The sequence below is a fragment of the Chlorocebus sabaeus genome, chromosome 3 (genome assembly GCF_047675955.1).
Source record: "Chlorocebus sabaeus isolate Y175 chromosome 3, mChlSab1.0.hap1, whole genome shotgun sequence".
In the NCBI taxonomy this organism is placed as follows: Eukaryota; Metazoa; Chordata; class Mammalia; order Primates; family Cercopithecidae; genus Chlorocebus; species Chlorocebus sabaeus.
The window spans coordinates 84,630,328-84,643,467 of NC_132906.1; the positions used below are offsets into that span (position 1 = coordinate 84,630,328).

The 13,140-nt window shown below is 38.6% G+C and overlaps 1 protein-coding gene across 1 annotated transcript in view; it reads right to left on the reverse strand.

Moving 5' to 3' along the window:
- Nucleotides 1-13,140, reverse strand: part of CCDC168 (coiled-coil domain containing 168) — a 29,800-nt gene continuing 16,660 nt past the window's right edge. Inside the window, exon 5 of the mRNA XM_073014479.1 lies at nt 1-13,071. Within this exon, the coding sequence (XP_072870580.1) occupies nt 1-13,071 (13,071 nt within the window). The remainder of the gene's footprint in view (nt 13,072-13,140) is intronic.

Genomic DNA, 13,140 nt, shown 5'->3' on the forward strand with positions numbered 1-13,140 from the left:
TCAGTTGCGAAAAACTGTAGTAAGGGACCCCGAGAGCGACCCCAGCAACTTTTTTGAGGAACTCCATATATTCCAAGAACTTGAAATCTTTGCCACTAGGGGAACTCTGAAGTTTCTTTTCTTTAAGGTTGCAGGGGGAATAGTCCAGCGAATGGTTTTGGGTATAACCTCCAGTGAGTCTGCTGGTACACAGGCATAAAAAAAGGGCTGATTTTGTTTTCTTTCAGAATAGAAGTTGATATCGTTGTGATGAGGTTTTGATGTTGATTTATGTTTGCTTTGGAAACAATCCAGTCTTTCTGAGTCATAATCATACACTCTCTTCTTCCTGTCATGTTTCTCTTTACTGTGTGTATAACTGTAATTGTGGTCCCAATGACTGTTGTTCTTCCTAAATAAATCAGATCTGGCCTTCTTTCTTTCTTTGCTTTCTGGGTGCATGTGAGACGTGCCTTGTTTTTTTGCAAGATGTAATTTAATATTTGATTCAGTTAAGGAAGCTAAAGAGTAACTTGTTCTGCTCTTGCTAGTCCATGGAAGTTTCTCTTCACTGAATGATACACTAGATGACCTAGACTCAATTTCCACAGTATTTAATGAACTATGACACAACCAGTCAGGAGATTTCATTTTGAAAGATGATCTGTATTTCCTGCTTTTGTGGGACTTACAGGAAGGTGATGTAATAATTAAGGTTTCCTTTCTGCATTCTCTAGTACAATGGGAACCTGAATCTTCACTGTAAAATGACTTCAAATCAGTTGTGATTTTGTAGAGATTTTCCAAAGGAATGCCTGTCTGTAATTCAAATAGAATGTTTTCTGATTCCTGACTTAAATAAGTGTTGGCTTCCAGAAACATACATTCCTCACTCTCACTTACTTCAAGACATGAACATTTGTCCAAGTCAGCTGGACTCTCAATATCTGTCTGAATATCAATAAAATCTTCAGAAATCTGAGTTTCATGTGAAACAGCTGAACCAGTAGCATTTCTCTGGGTCCTTAAATCAACAGATTCATATGTATTCCTTTCTTGAAACCATACGTGATATTGTTTGTTTTTTTCTGAAGTCACATGGAATTCTGACTCTGAAAGAACTTGAGGATCTTTCTTCCTCGGACTGTGCAGATCATGGTCAGAAGCACACACAAGGGTTGGCTCTGGGAATTTTCCGATGAGTGATGAGTTTTCATGGGGACTTTGCTTTTTGAAAGAAATATGTTGTTCTAACAGTTCTGTATCAATGGAAAGATTACCACTTTCTCCACCAGCATCTACTTTTTTACACATTGCAATTGTGTTTAACTTATTATGTTTGGGAAGTAAATTTGGCTTAGGGAACGTACTTCCAACAGGAAGCCCTAGGAGAAAACGAAGGTATTTGTATTGTAAATCAAGATCTATTTGATGGAGAGACTTTTCCTCAAAAAGTAACAATATTCTGTTTTGTCGTTTTGGTCCTGTGAAACCAGGATGAATACAGTTAGATAAGGGTTTCTTTCTCTCACGAGCACTGGTCATTGCATAAGATTCTCTTACAATTCTGGGAAAGGCTTTCATTTGTATCTCCAATGTTTTCACAGAAAAGTGCATGAGGAGTTTGCCTTTTTCTTTTACTGAGTGCTTTTGGAGGGTATGAGGCAATAGCATCTCACTAGCAGAAGTCACTGAAGATGTTCCATTTTCTAGCTTATTAATACTCTGTGGCTTTGTGATTGTCTCCTCACCACCACTTGAAACATCAACAGTCAGTGTCTTCATATTGCTGACAAGAGGTGAATCATTTTGGTATTTATGTTTTGAGTTAGGTTCTATGGTGTCAGTCCCTTCTAGAGACATAAAGCTCATTGTTTTATGTCTCGAATAGAACCTCCAACTGTTATCTTTTAAAATAGTCCCTTTTGGATAAAAGTTGAACATTTGTAAAGATTTTCTTGCCATCTCTGGTATCAGATTCAGTTGTATTTCAAGTGCTTTTGACTCTAAATGTTTAGTAAGCTTATTTCTTTCTTTGGGAGTAAACTGTTCTAAAAGGGGTTTGTGCTGCAGTTTGGGATATATTGCTGTTGATATTGTATCTGGACCCTCTGGAAAAGGTGGTGACTTCAAGTCGTCAGGCTTATAGGCTTGTATGTTATCCAGTTTATCAGAAGAAACTTTGTCTTGGATCATATTTTTAACCTGGGATTGAGAGATATCTTTGTTTGCTTCACAAATGGGAAGTAAATGTTCTGCATTTGTACTGTCTGCAACTATTTTGACTTCATTACTTTTAACTTGAGGCGGTATGGGCACAGTTCCTGGGAAAGCTTTTTGTTGCTGAACCTTTTGTGTGCTCATATCCCATACTGGTTCACTCTGATCCCTTTGCTTGGGTAACTTTGGATCTTCAAGCATAGATGGACACTCTGTGGGTGTCAGAATGCATTTTGGAATCTTTTCTTCCTGCTTGATGATACGAAAGTCTGGTTTTTTAATGATCCTTGAGACATCATGCCCTGGAACAATCTGTTCTTTTGTTTGTGCCTTTAAGTACTTTTTATTCATTTCACTTCTGAGGTTTGCTTCTGATTTGACATTATAAAGTTTCTGCATTTGTTGTTTGTCCACTGCAAAGGGCTGGGGATCTTGTGGAACTGTGTTTGTAAAATTCTGTTCCCGTTTTACAATTGTTAAAGTGTCTCTCTTAAACATTTCCTGGAATTTGGTGTTTGGTGATTTTTCCTGGAATTTAGAAAGACAGATTCTCTTTTCTCTTTCTCGGTTTGTCTTAGAGTCAGCGTGAGGTGAACGCATCATGGAAATAGAAAGACTTCTGATAAATATTCCTGAGATATCCTTACTCCAGGAAACCATGTTCTTTAGCTTAACATCATACTCTAATTTCTTTCTATTGCTTGGTGTACCACGCCCTGTGATATTAAGCATCTGTGGAATTGGGTGATTCTGGATTTTCATAGTTAAATATTTGGTGCTCAATTCTCTTTTCAGATCTCTTATTGTTAATCTGCCTTTCTCGTCTTTACATTTGGGAGAAAGAGGAACATATGAATAAAATGAATCCAGAACATTTCTTTGAAATAAGTTTTGTAGTTGAATGCTTTGTTTTGCATTAGATGCTTCTAGTTCTTTTTTCTGCTTTTGCATGGTTAGGTGGCTATTCTCCCTTTCGGTGATGGCCTGAGTCTTCATTTGAGATTCCTCTGCCTTTAGAGATGGAAGATGCAGGTGTGCACTACTGCTTGTGTCCATTCTTCCTCTCTTCTTCTCCAGATTGGCAGTCCTGGCCTTGTGCATCTCTGTTTTCTCTTCTTCCAGATGTAAAGCTCTGTTTGCACCCCCTTCTTTCTGATTCACAGTAGTATCATTGTCCATTTCTATTCTTTTATGCTCTAGATTTATATTGGTGTTTGCGTCTGTTTGATCTTTTTCCTTCAGATCTCCTGATTGAAATGGAAAAGTCCAGGGAGGGAATAGGGACTTCGGAAGCAATTCCAGAACACCTTGCTCTTGTTTTGAAATGAGCAATGCCTGCTCCTTTCCCCCTTTTGCACGGTCAATCTCTGTCATATCCATGTGTATTCCTGGTAGCATCTGTAGGCTGGGGTGTGCTGTTGTTTTCTTGTCCACATCTGTTTCTGATAGTGTCTTCTGCTTTCCACTTTGAAGTGGAAACTTAAGAGAAAGGATAGTGTTTGGCCTGGTCTTGCGTCCACGTTCACACCGTTGGATCACTTGCTTTTTCATGACAATATCTTGTTCTTCTATATTTTGGGGGGCATTCCAACTGATGATGATACTTATTTTTTTGAGTGATCCCTTTGTCTGTGGTGCTAACACTTTGGGAGAAAACATTTTGCTGATTTTTTCATTACTTTGTACATCTTTCCCTGGCTTATCAAATTTACATGAACCTGCAAGTTCTGGAGATAGTTTTGATGAAGTTTCTTGCTGGTGAGCATATCTCTCTGAAACAGAAAATCCTTTTGAACTTGTAGGGGTGCCAAATGTGACATACAGTTCCTCAGATATTTTCCTTAGCAGTGAGACTGAAACCTTAGGACTGATTTTATGGTTTAAGTTATCCATTATTTCAGTTTCTTGTTGAGTCTTTTTCCCTGTAAAGAGCCGTTCTAGCCTTTTCCCACTTCTTATGGTACCAAACCCTGTGAAATAAATGTCCTCATCCTCTGAATTTAAAACTAACCGATTCAAATCTCCTTCTGATCTGACTCGTGAAGGTTCGTTCCTTTGCTGGATGCTGATCATGAAGTTTGCCGTCCACTGTTGCTCTGCCTCTGGGCGGGGCACATACTGTTCTGTTTGCTTAACAGTGTTTTTATCATCACCTTCAACTGAGTCTCTATTTGCTATTTTCTGGGTATTTGAGGGTACCTGGAGATTTCGCTGTGGACAAGATGATCCTGTAATTCCTGGTGTGTCTTTGTCTATTTTGTTCCCTGAATCCAGATAAAGAGGAGGTGCTGATGATACAGAAAGAAAAGTCCTTGACAGAACCACACATGCTTCATCTTTATCTTTGTGTACTTTTTTCTCCAGTTTGTTAATATTCAACACTAATTCCTTTGCATTAAGGATATGTGACATTGGTGAAATCCTTGGCTCTTGGCAGTGTATCCTGACCCTCATATCTATCCTTTTCACTTCATGCCTGTTTTCTTTCTGTGACCTATGTGGTTTTTCTTTTCTTACATCACCACTCCTTGCCTCTGCATCTGCTGTTTTCTCTGTATCTGGTAATGCTGATGGCATTAGTGGAAGTAAAAAGGATGTCTGACCTCCAAGCCTCTCTTCATCTGCATGCGTAGCTCTCTCCAGTTTAAGGTTAGATGGCAATGGTTTGGAAAAGAGTATGCAGTGTTTTCTTTGAATCATACCTGGTGGTTTATCTTGACCTTTATGTTCCTTTCGTCCTTGCCCTCCAAAGTTCATGTGCAGTTCTGTTCTGTGGAGCATACAGGAACGAGGTGACTTCTTTGACTTCAAAGTTATATCTGTGCCTCTCATATCGATTATTTTTTCTTGGTTCTTCTGTTCTTTTTGAGGGATATGTTGCTTTTCATTTTTAACATCTTTTGAGATATCACCAACAATGGACTCTCCATGTACAGTCTCCCCTATGTGTGATATTCTCTGCAAAATAGGTCTTTTAAGGCTTAGCATTTCATTATCTAAATGTGTTTCTTCATCCAATTCCAGTTGAGATAGGGATGGCAATGAAGTGGATTTGGTCAGAACCGCACCTGGTTCAGCTTCACATTCCTGCGTCTTCTCTTCCTGATGTTTGGGGAATATTACGATGTTTACTATTTGCACATCATCCTCTTCCTTGTTCTGCGACACATGTTTTCCTTTTTCTAGAAAGATTAAAATACCACTAGCAATTGGCCTTATATATGTGCCTCCCTCAGTAGCTGGTGATACCTGGAGTTTTACTAGGGGAAAAGAGGATCTTGTTAATACCGGTATGCTTTCCTCCTGGAACCCAGCACTCATGTTAAGGTGAAGTGGGGAGGATCTAGAAGGACTCTTAGACAACATGACTCCTGGCCCACTTTTAACTTTCTGGACCTTTTCCTCCTCTTGCTCTCTAGTTTTCCACTGAAGACCACTTGAACTGTGTGTATGTAAGACAGGCAATTTCTTTGCCTTCAAATACATTTTGTTGGGATCCAGTACACTGGTCATATCCACAACTTTTTCTCTATCCTTCTCTTCTTTCCGTAGCAGGTGTGCTTTTAATTGCTTTACATTACTTGAAAGTTCTCCATGGGTTGCTTCTGGACATGCTATTCTCCCTGCATCTGATGAGTCCTTGGACTGTGACTGTGGGAGAGATACTTTTGTAATTCTTATCACCTTCTCTTCTCCTTCTACTGTATCAAACTTAAGATAAGGTGGAGTAAGTAAAGAAGTATTCATGCTTGTCAGACCCGTAACTTGTTTATTTTTATCTTGCTGAATGTTTCTTTTTTGTTCTTTACTTTTCCACTGCAATTTTTCGGTATTGAGTTTCTCTGAGAGTAGTAATTGCTTTGCCTTCAGGTCCGTACATTTGGGAAGCATTTTGTCTTCCGTATCTATTCTGAGTTCACCTTTCTCTTCTTCCTGTGCTATGGGTTGTACTGGTCCTTTTGAGTTGCTTAACGTGTAACCATGCAGTGACTCAGTGTATGCTTTTTTGCCTGAGTCTGATGAATCCTGAATCTTGAGTGGTGGGAAACTGAATTGTGTTTTTCCTAATGTGCCTTCCTTTTCATTCCTTCTAGTGTTACAATTCAGGTAAAATGGAGGAGGAGGCAATGAAGGAGAAGGTTTCCTTGGAACCACTCCAGGTTCCTTGTTGCTTTCCTGTACTCCTTCCCCTTGCTCTTCAATATTCAAAGGGCAGTTCTTTCTATTGCATAGAAGTGCAAGTGGGGATGCCTCTGGTTTCAAATGTACCCTTTTGGGGAGTATTCTACCTTCCCTGCCTTCTATTTTTACTCTGTCCTTTACCTCTTTATATGGCATTTGTTGATTTGCTTTTAGTATTACTTCATTTGAGCTAATACCTTCATTTGAATTTGCACGTCTGCTTTTTCCTGCACCTGATGATATAGGAAGCTTTAGTTGTGAAGGAGAGAATCTATGGTGAGAAAGAAAAGGCATGAACAGATGAATTTTTGTCAGAATCATGTGAGGACATCCTGTCCTGTCCCGCTTCTGTCCTGCTCTCTCTTTCATGCCCCACTGTGGCTCCTTTCTCTTGCTCAGAGGACTGTGCTCAGTGATGCTGAACACTAGTGGAGGTACTGATGTCTTTGCCTTGAAAACAGCATCACTGGGGTGCGTCAGGCCATGCATGGATACTGTTTGTACTCCGTCTTCCTTCTGTGGGAGAAGTTGTTTCCCTTTCTTTACAAGGCTCTCTGTTGGCTTTGTGGGTGCTGTTTGCCCTGAAGGCAATGATTCCTGGATCTCAAGAGGTTGCATAAAGCTTCTTGTTATTCCTGGTTCACCTTCCTCTTCTTTTATTGAGTCTAACTCAAGGAAAGCTGAAGAAGTGACAGAAGGACAAGTTTTGTTCAGAAGCACAACTATTTCCACCTCACTTTCTTGTGACTTTTCCCCTTGTTTACTGATGGTCACCTGCAGTTCCTTCGTTTTTAGTATATGGGAAAGGGATGATTTCTCTGCCTTCACAGCTATGTACTTGAGATGCATTACACTTTTCTCTGAAATATTTGCTTTATCATTTTGGATCTGGGCCATGTATTTTTTTCTTTTTGAATCACCTGTGGTATCATTCAAATACAACAAAGTATATTTTAATTTCCCTGTATCTGATGATTCCATGTGCCATGAGGGTGGAAGAAAAGATCTTGTTACTCCTTGTTCCTCTTTTTTGCCTGCTGTTCCTTTGTCTAATTTACAGTGAGGTAGAGAAGGTATTGTCAGAAACTCATCTAGCTCACTTTTTCTTTCCTGTACATGTTTCAATTTTTCTTTTATGTTTGTTGGTACTGCTCTAGTTTTGGAGCTACTGCTGCCAGGAATATTGAGTGTGTGTGGAAGTGATAATTGCTCTGCCTCAAAAATTGGGTCTTTAGGTTGCATTATATAATCCACACTTACTATTTCTCCTCTATCTGCTTCTTTCTGTGGCTTGTATTCTTGTACTGTTTTTACATCATTTGAGCTATCCACCCCAAATGAGTTTGTATGTGCTATTTTCCCTGCATCAAATGATTTCTGCTGCCTTAGTTGCAAAGCAGCAGATTTTATTATTCCTTGTAAGTCTTTCTCTCCTTCTTTTCTTGTGTTCAATTCATAACGAGTTAGAGAAGACTCAGACGGCAAATATGGGAACAGAACTATTTCCTGTTTACTCTTGTGTCCATCCCTTTTCCCTTGCTCTGTGCTTACTCCATCTGCTTGCTGTTGCCCTTCAACTTCTCTATCCCTTTTCCTTTGCTCCTCACCTTCTCTGTCTTCTTTCCCTTGCTCCTGGCCTTCCCCATCCCTTTTCCCTGGCTCTTTAGGATTCAATAGTAGGTTCTGTGAAAGTGCCTTCTTTCCTTTCAGATCTTTGTCTTTTGGATGCATTAAGTCTTTCTCAGCTGATGTTTTTACTTCATCCTCTTCTTTCTGTTGCATGTAATCTTTTGCTTTTTGTGCTTCACTTATGATATCACCCTCACTAGGCACTCCATTTGCTTTTTTCCCGGTCTCTGATGATTTCTGAGGCCTTAGTTGTGAAATACCAGGTCTGATTATTCCTCGTTGGTCTCTCTCTCCTTCTATTCTTGTGTCCAACTTATAATGGATTAGAGAAGAATTGGAAGGCAAATATAGGAACAGAACTGTTTCCTGTTCACTCTTGTCTCCGTGCATTTTCCCTTGCTCTATGCCTACTCCATCTGCTTTCTGTTGCTCTTCAACTTTGTGATCCATTTTCCCTTGCTCTGTGTCTTCCCAATCAACCTTTTCTTGTCCTGCACCTCTTCTGTCCTCTTTTCCTTGCTCCTCACCTTCTCTGTCCTCTTTCCCTTGCTCCTGAGCTTCTTGATTCATTTTCCCTGGCTCTTTAGTATTCAGTGGTAGGTCTTGTGAAGGTGTCTTCTTTCCTTTCAGACCTTTGTCTTCTGGATGCATTATGTCTTTCTTAGCCGATATTTTTACTTCATCCTTTTCTTTCTGTTGCATGTAATCTTTTGCCTTTTGTACTTCGATTGTGATATCACCCTTACTGGCCAGTCCATCTGCTTTTTCCCCTGCCTCTGATGATTTTTGGTGTGATAGTTCTGGAAGACAGTATCTTGTTATTTCAGTGACATGCTCTGCTTTTTCTCTCCTTGTTTCCAGTTGTAAATGAGAAGGAGAGGGGATGGAAGCGCAGGCATTCATCAGAAGCACACTTGTTTCACCTTTAATATGTTCTATCTTTTTCTCTTGCTCTTTGATGTCCAACTGAATTCCCTGTGAAACTGATGATTTCATTTTCTTCAAAGGCCTATTTTTTTCCATGTTTTGCCTCTCCTGTTCTTTTTGCAGTATAGGTTCTAGGGCCTTTTTTACACGGTTTGAGATATTATCAGAAATGCACTTTTCATATGCTATTTTCTCTGTATCTGATGACTCTTGGAGATTTGGTTGTGAAAAAGAGGATCTCATTTTTATTTCCATGGCTTCCTCTCCTTTAATTGTGCCCACTTTAGAGTAAGGTGGAAAAGAGATGGAGGCAAAAGGTTTGTTCCAAATCTCAACTTGTTTATCTTTCTGAATCTTTCCCCGTTTTTCTTTGATGTTCAACACTAATTCTTGGAATACTGAAGGCTGCTTCACCTCCAGAGCCATTCTTTTGGAAGGCATGTTTTTTCCCAAAGCTTTTTCCACTCTGTCTTTGTCTTTCTGTGGCATATGTTTTGCTTTTTTGATACTGCTTAAACTATCATCAATTGGCTGCTCACATTTTTCCATTGTATCTGATAATTCCTGGTGTGTTGATAATGAAAGACAGAATCTTGTTATTCTTCTCATGTACACCTCTTTTATTCTGGGATTCCATTCCAAGTGAAGTGGAGAAAGAATAGAAGCACAGAGTTTATTCTGAACTACATTTAGATTACTTTCATCTTCCTGCATAATTTTCTCTAGTTTTTTATTGCTCCATTGTGGTTCCTTTCCATGCAGTAAATGTTTAAAAGGTGATTTATTTCCTTTCAAAGTGATACATATGAGGCCCATTATGTCTTTCACATCTACTATATTTTCTCTATCTGCCTTCTTTTTCTGTGGAAAACATTTTGATTCTATTACATTACTTAAACTCTCTCTATTAACTGACTCTGCAAATGATACTAGTCTGACATTTGATGATGCCTGGAGCTTTAGTGGTGGAAGGCAGCCCTTTAGAATTCCTGACTTACCTTTACCTGCTTTTGTTCTTGAATTTGAATTACTATGTGATAGAGATGGTAAAGAAGTACACAAGTTTGTCAGTTTCATACTTGATTTACCTTTACCTTCTTGCATCTTGCCCTCTTGTTTTATAATGTCCAACAGCAAAGGAAATTCCTTTATACTGAGTATATGTGGCAGTGATGACTTTCTTGGCTTCAAAATGATGTTAGGGCTTTTTATTCTTTTCACATCCATTGCTTTCACTCTATCCTTCTTCTCTCCCTGTGATATATGTTGTTTTGTCCTTTTAACATTACTTGAAATCACCCCATCAATTGTGTCTTTATTCAATTTGAAGTGAGGTAAAGAAAGAATAGACTCACATATTTTTGCTGCAACCAAATCTAGTTCACTCATTCTATGTTTCACATTGACCGTTTTCTCTGTCACGTTCCACTGCATTTCTAGTCTGTTACTTGGGGCACCACAGTCACTGGTATTGAGTATATGTGAAAATACTGATTTCTTCAGTTTTGAAGTTCTTCTTTTGTGGCATATCACGCCTTTCCTAATAACTTGTTTTATACTATCCTTCTGTCCTTTACTTTCTTGCAAAACAGGCATGGATGCAGAAAGAGAATGTAATGTTACAGGCAGACATACTTCTTTTTGTACCTTTTCATTTGCCTTATGTGTTTCTATCTTCTTCCCAAGTCTTAACTTGGGTGAGCTATTATTTGATATTAAATCAAAGACCTGTACCCCATCTGATGATTTCATTCCTTTTGGAAATAAGAGACTTGGATATTTTATAGTTTTATGGTATGATCCTAAGAGCAGCGTTGTATCTTGTTTTTTCATCTGCCTTGGAGTACTCAAGGGCATAATCCATTCTAGTCCATTCTTAGTAATAGTGCTTAGTTGATCTTCAGAAAACAAGTCTAGTCCTGGTGTCCGGCTTGATAAATTACCTCCTTCTGATAATGTTTCCTTTTCCTGAGGCATTAAATGTTGCAGGAGACAAGGATACTTTTGAGGGTAAGATATATGCTCCCAAAAGTTCTCATAGGAAATTGGTAGGTACTGCCATTTTTGGCCTGTTTTGAGTAAGGCTTGTCTTTCTTTACTGTTCTGAGTGTATCCAACTATGACATCCATTTGTTTTACTGCTCCTCTAGTCTGTGAAATTAAATAGTCATAATGCGGAATATCCATAGCATCTAATTTCTCTTGTTGCATAGATGCATTGAACTGAAATAGATCTGTTTTGGAGTGAGATGCAGGCTTTGGAAGAGCATCGTATGTACATTTTTCTTCCTCCTCTGCCTGTCTTGGAAAAAGCAAGCCAATTCCTTTTGTATTTGAAGTGTGGTACCCTAAACTATCAACTGCCTTTAATGCTTTCTTTACCTTTGGTGATTTAATCTGAAGTATGTCCGTTAGAGAGTGAGAAACAGATGCTGGAAAAGCTTCGTGTGTACTTTCTTGTAGATGTTCTTTTCTTCTTTTAATATGCAGATTTATTCCTTCTGAACATGGAGGTTGATCCACCAGAATACCTACTTTGTGTGATGCTTTTTCTACCATTGGGCTTAAAACTTTTGAACTCATGATTTCTTCTGCTGAGTCTTCTTTCTTGGGATTTTCAATATGAAGGTGATGTAATATGCAAGGGAAAATGGATTCCAGAATATTCTCTTTATTCTGATAACAATTACTTAGATGCTTCATCCTCAATTTTTTTGAAAAGTCCATTTTCTGTCTATTTGATTTTAATGTAATATCCAACTTTGATTGCTCTTTCCCCCAGAGATTTTCATTGAAACTTTCAGAGACGGTAACGTTTTCTTTTCTTGTTGTATTCACTGTCTGTTTTAAGTGAAGAGGGTCTTTATTGAGGAAAGATTCAGAATCCAGAATACTTTCAGGAACATGATCTGGATTCACCTGTTCTTTCTGCACTGCAGGCACTTTGTTCTGGACCTCTGAATTCATATAAAGAAATTTCTGTCCTTTAGAACCTACAAAGATAGCAGTTTCCTTTAATCCTTCTCTTCCCAGTACATGTGAACTATTTTTTCTGTTAATGTACACATCCTCTTCCTCAGCTACCTTTCCTGTGTTTTCCAAATGAAGAGGTTCCATAATGGGGCAGGCCATAGATTCCAGGTTTATCATAGAAATATCTTCTTGTTTCAGCAATTCTTGCTCCTGGCAAGTCTTTTGTTGAGAAGTATCCAACTCTGTAAAAAATATATTCTGTCCTTTTGAGTTTAGTGGAATATCTAGTCTCTTTGATTCTTCTCTCTCCCATGGAATTGAAACTGAATGTTTGGCAATGCCCACATCTTTTTCCTTTGTTCTTTGTGCAATGAAGAATTCAAGTTCTTCATCTGTTCTAACTCGTGGGGTGTCAAAACTACTGTAATTGATTTGTTGTGAACTAATCCTTAACGGTCCAATATAGTATTGGGATATATCTTCTGAAATGCTTTGGTGTTTTTGTTCCTTTTCTCTAATATCTTGTTCCTGTTTTCTGAGAATGTTGGACATATCAGTACATCCCGACAATGACCTTTGCATTTCTTGTAGCGGTTTCTCCAGCTTTGGCTGTGGAAGAATGCATGCCCTGTCTTTTGACTCGTCTTTCTCCATTTTTACTTTTGTAAGCTTTTTAATGCTAGACACATAGTATCCAGAGTCATAAACAGCCTTTAGAACTCGATGTACTGCATTTTTACTCAGCTGGAATGACTTCTGCTGCTGGATGTTACCTCTCAGTTCTTTTTTATTGCTTGCAGTACCATATTCAAGCAGCTGGGAAACTGGTATTCTCTTCACCTTCAATTTTATCTGTTTGGTATGCATAGTACTTTCCACATCAGCTGTCTTTGCCTTATCTTTATGTCTTATGATTTTAGGAAAAATAGATGTGTAGGGATTAGGATAACTCCAGAGAGTTCCTGAGACATACAGCTCTTGCTGTTTCTTTTGCAGGGCAAGTGTCTTGGGATCTGCCCTTGTTTTCCAGTCTGCAGTTTTAGATTCTTTCTTGTTTTCAATTTGAAGTAGATGTATATTAGAGAAAAAAACAGATTCTTGATTAAACTCTTCTGCAACATTTATCTTTGCTTCTTCATCTATTAAATCAGCTTCTGTTTTCTCGGGAGTGATGTTCCTAGAACACACTGTATTGATTAAAGATGCTTCTGTTTTGAAAGGACCAGGCTC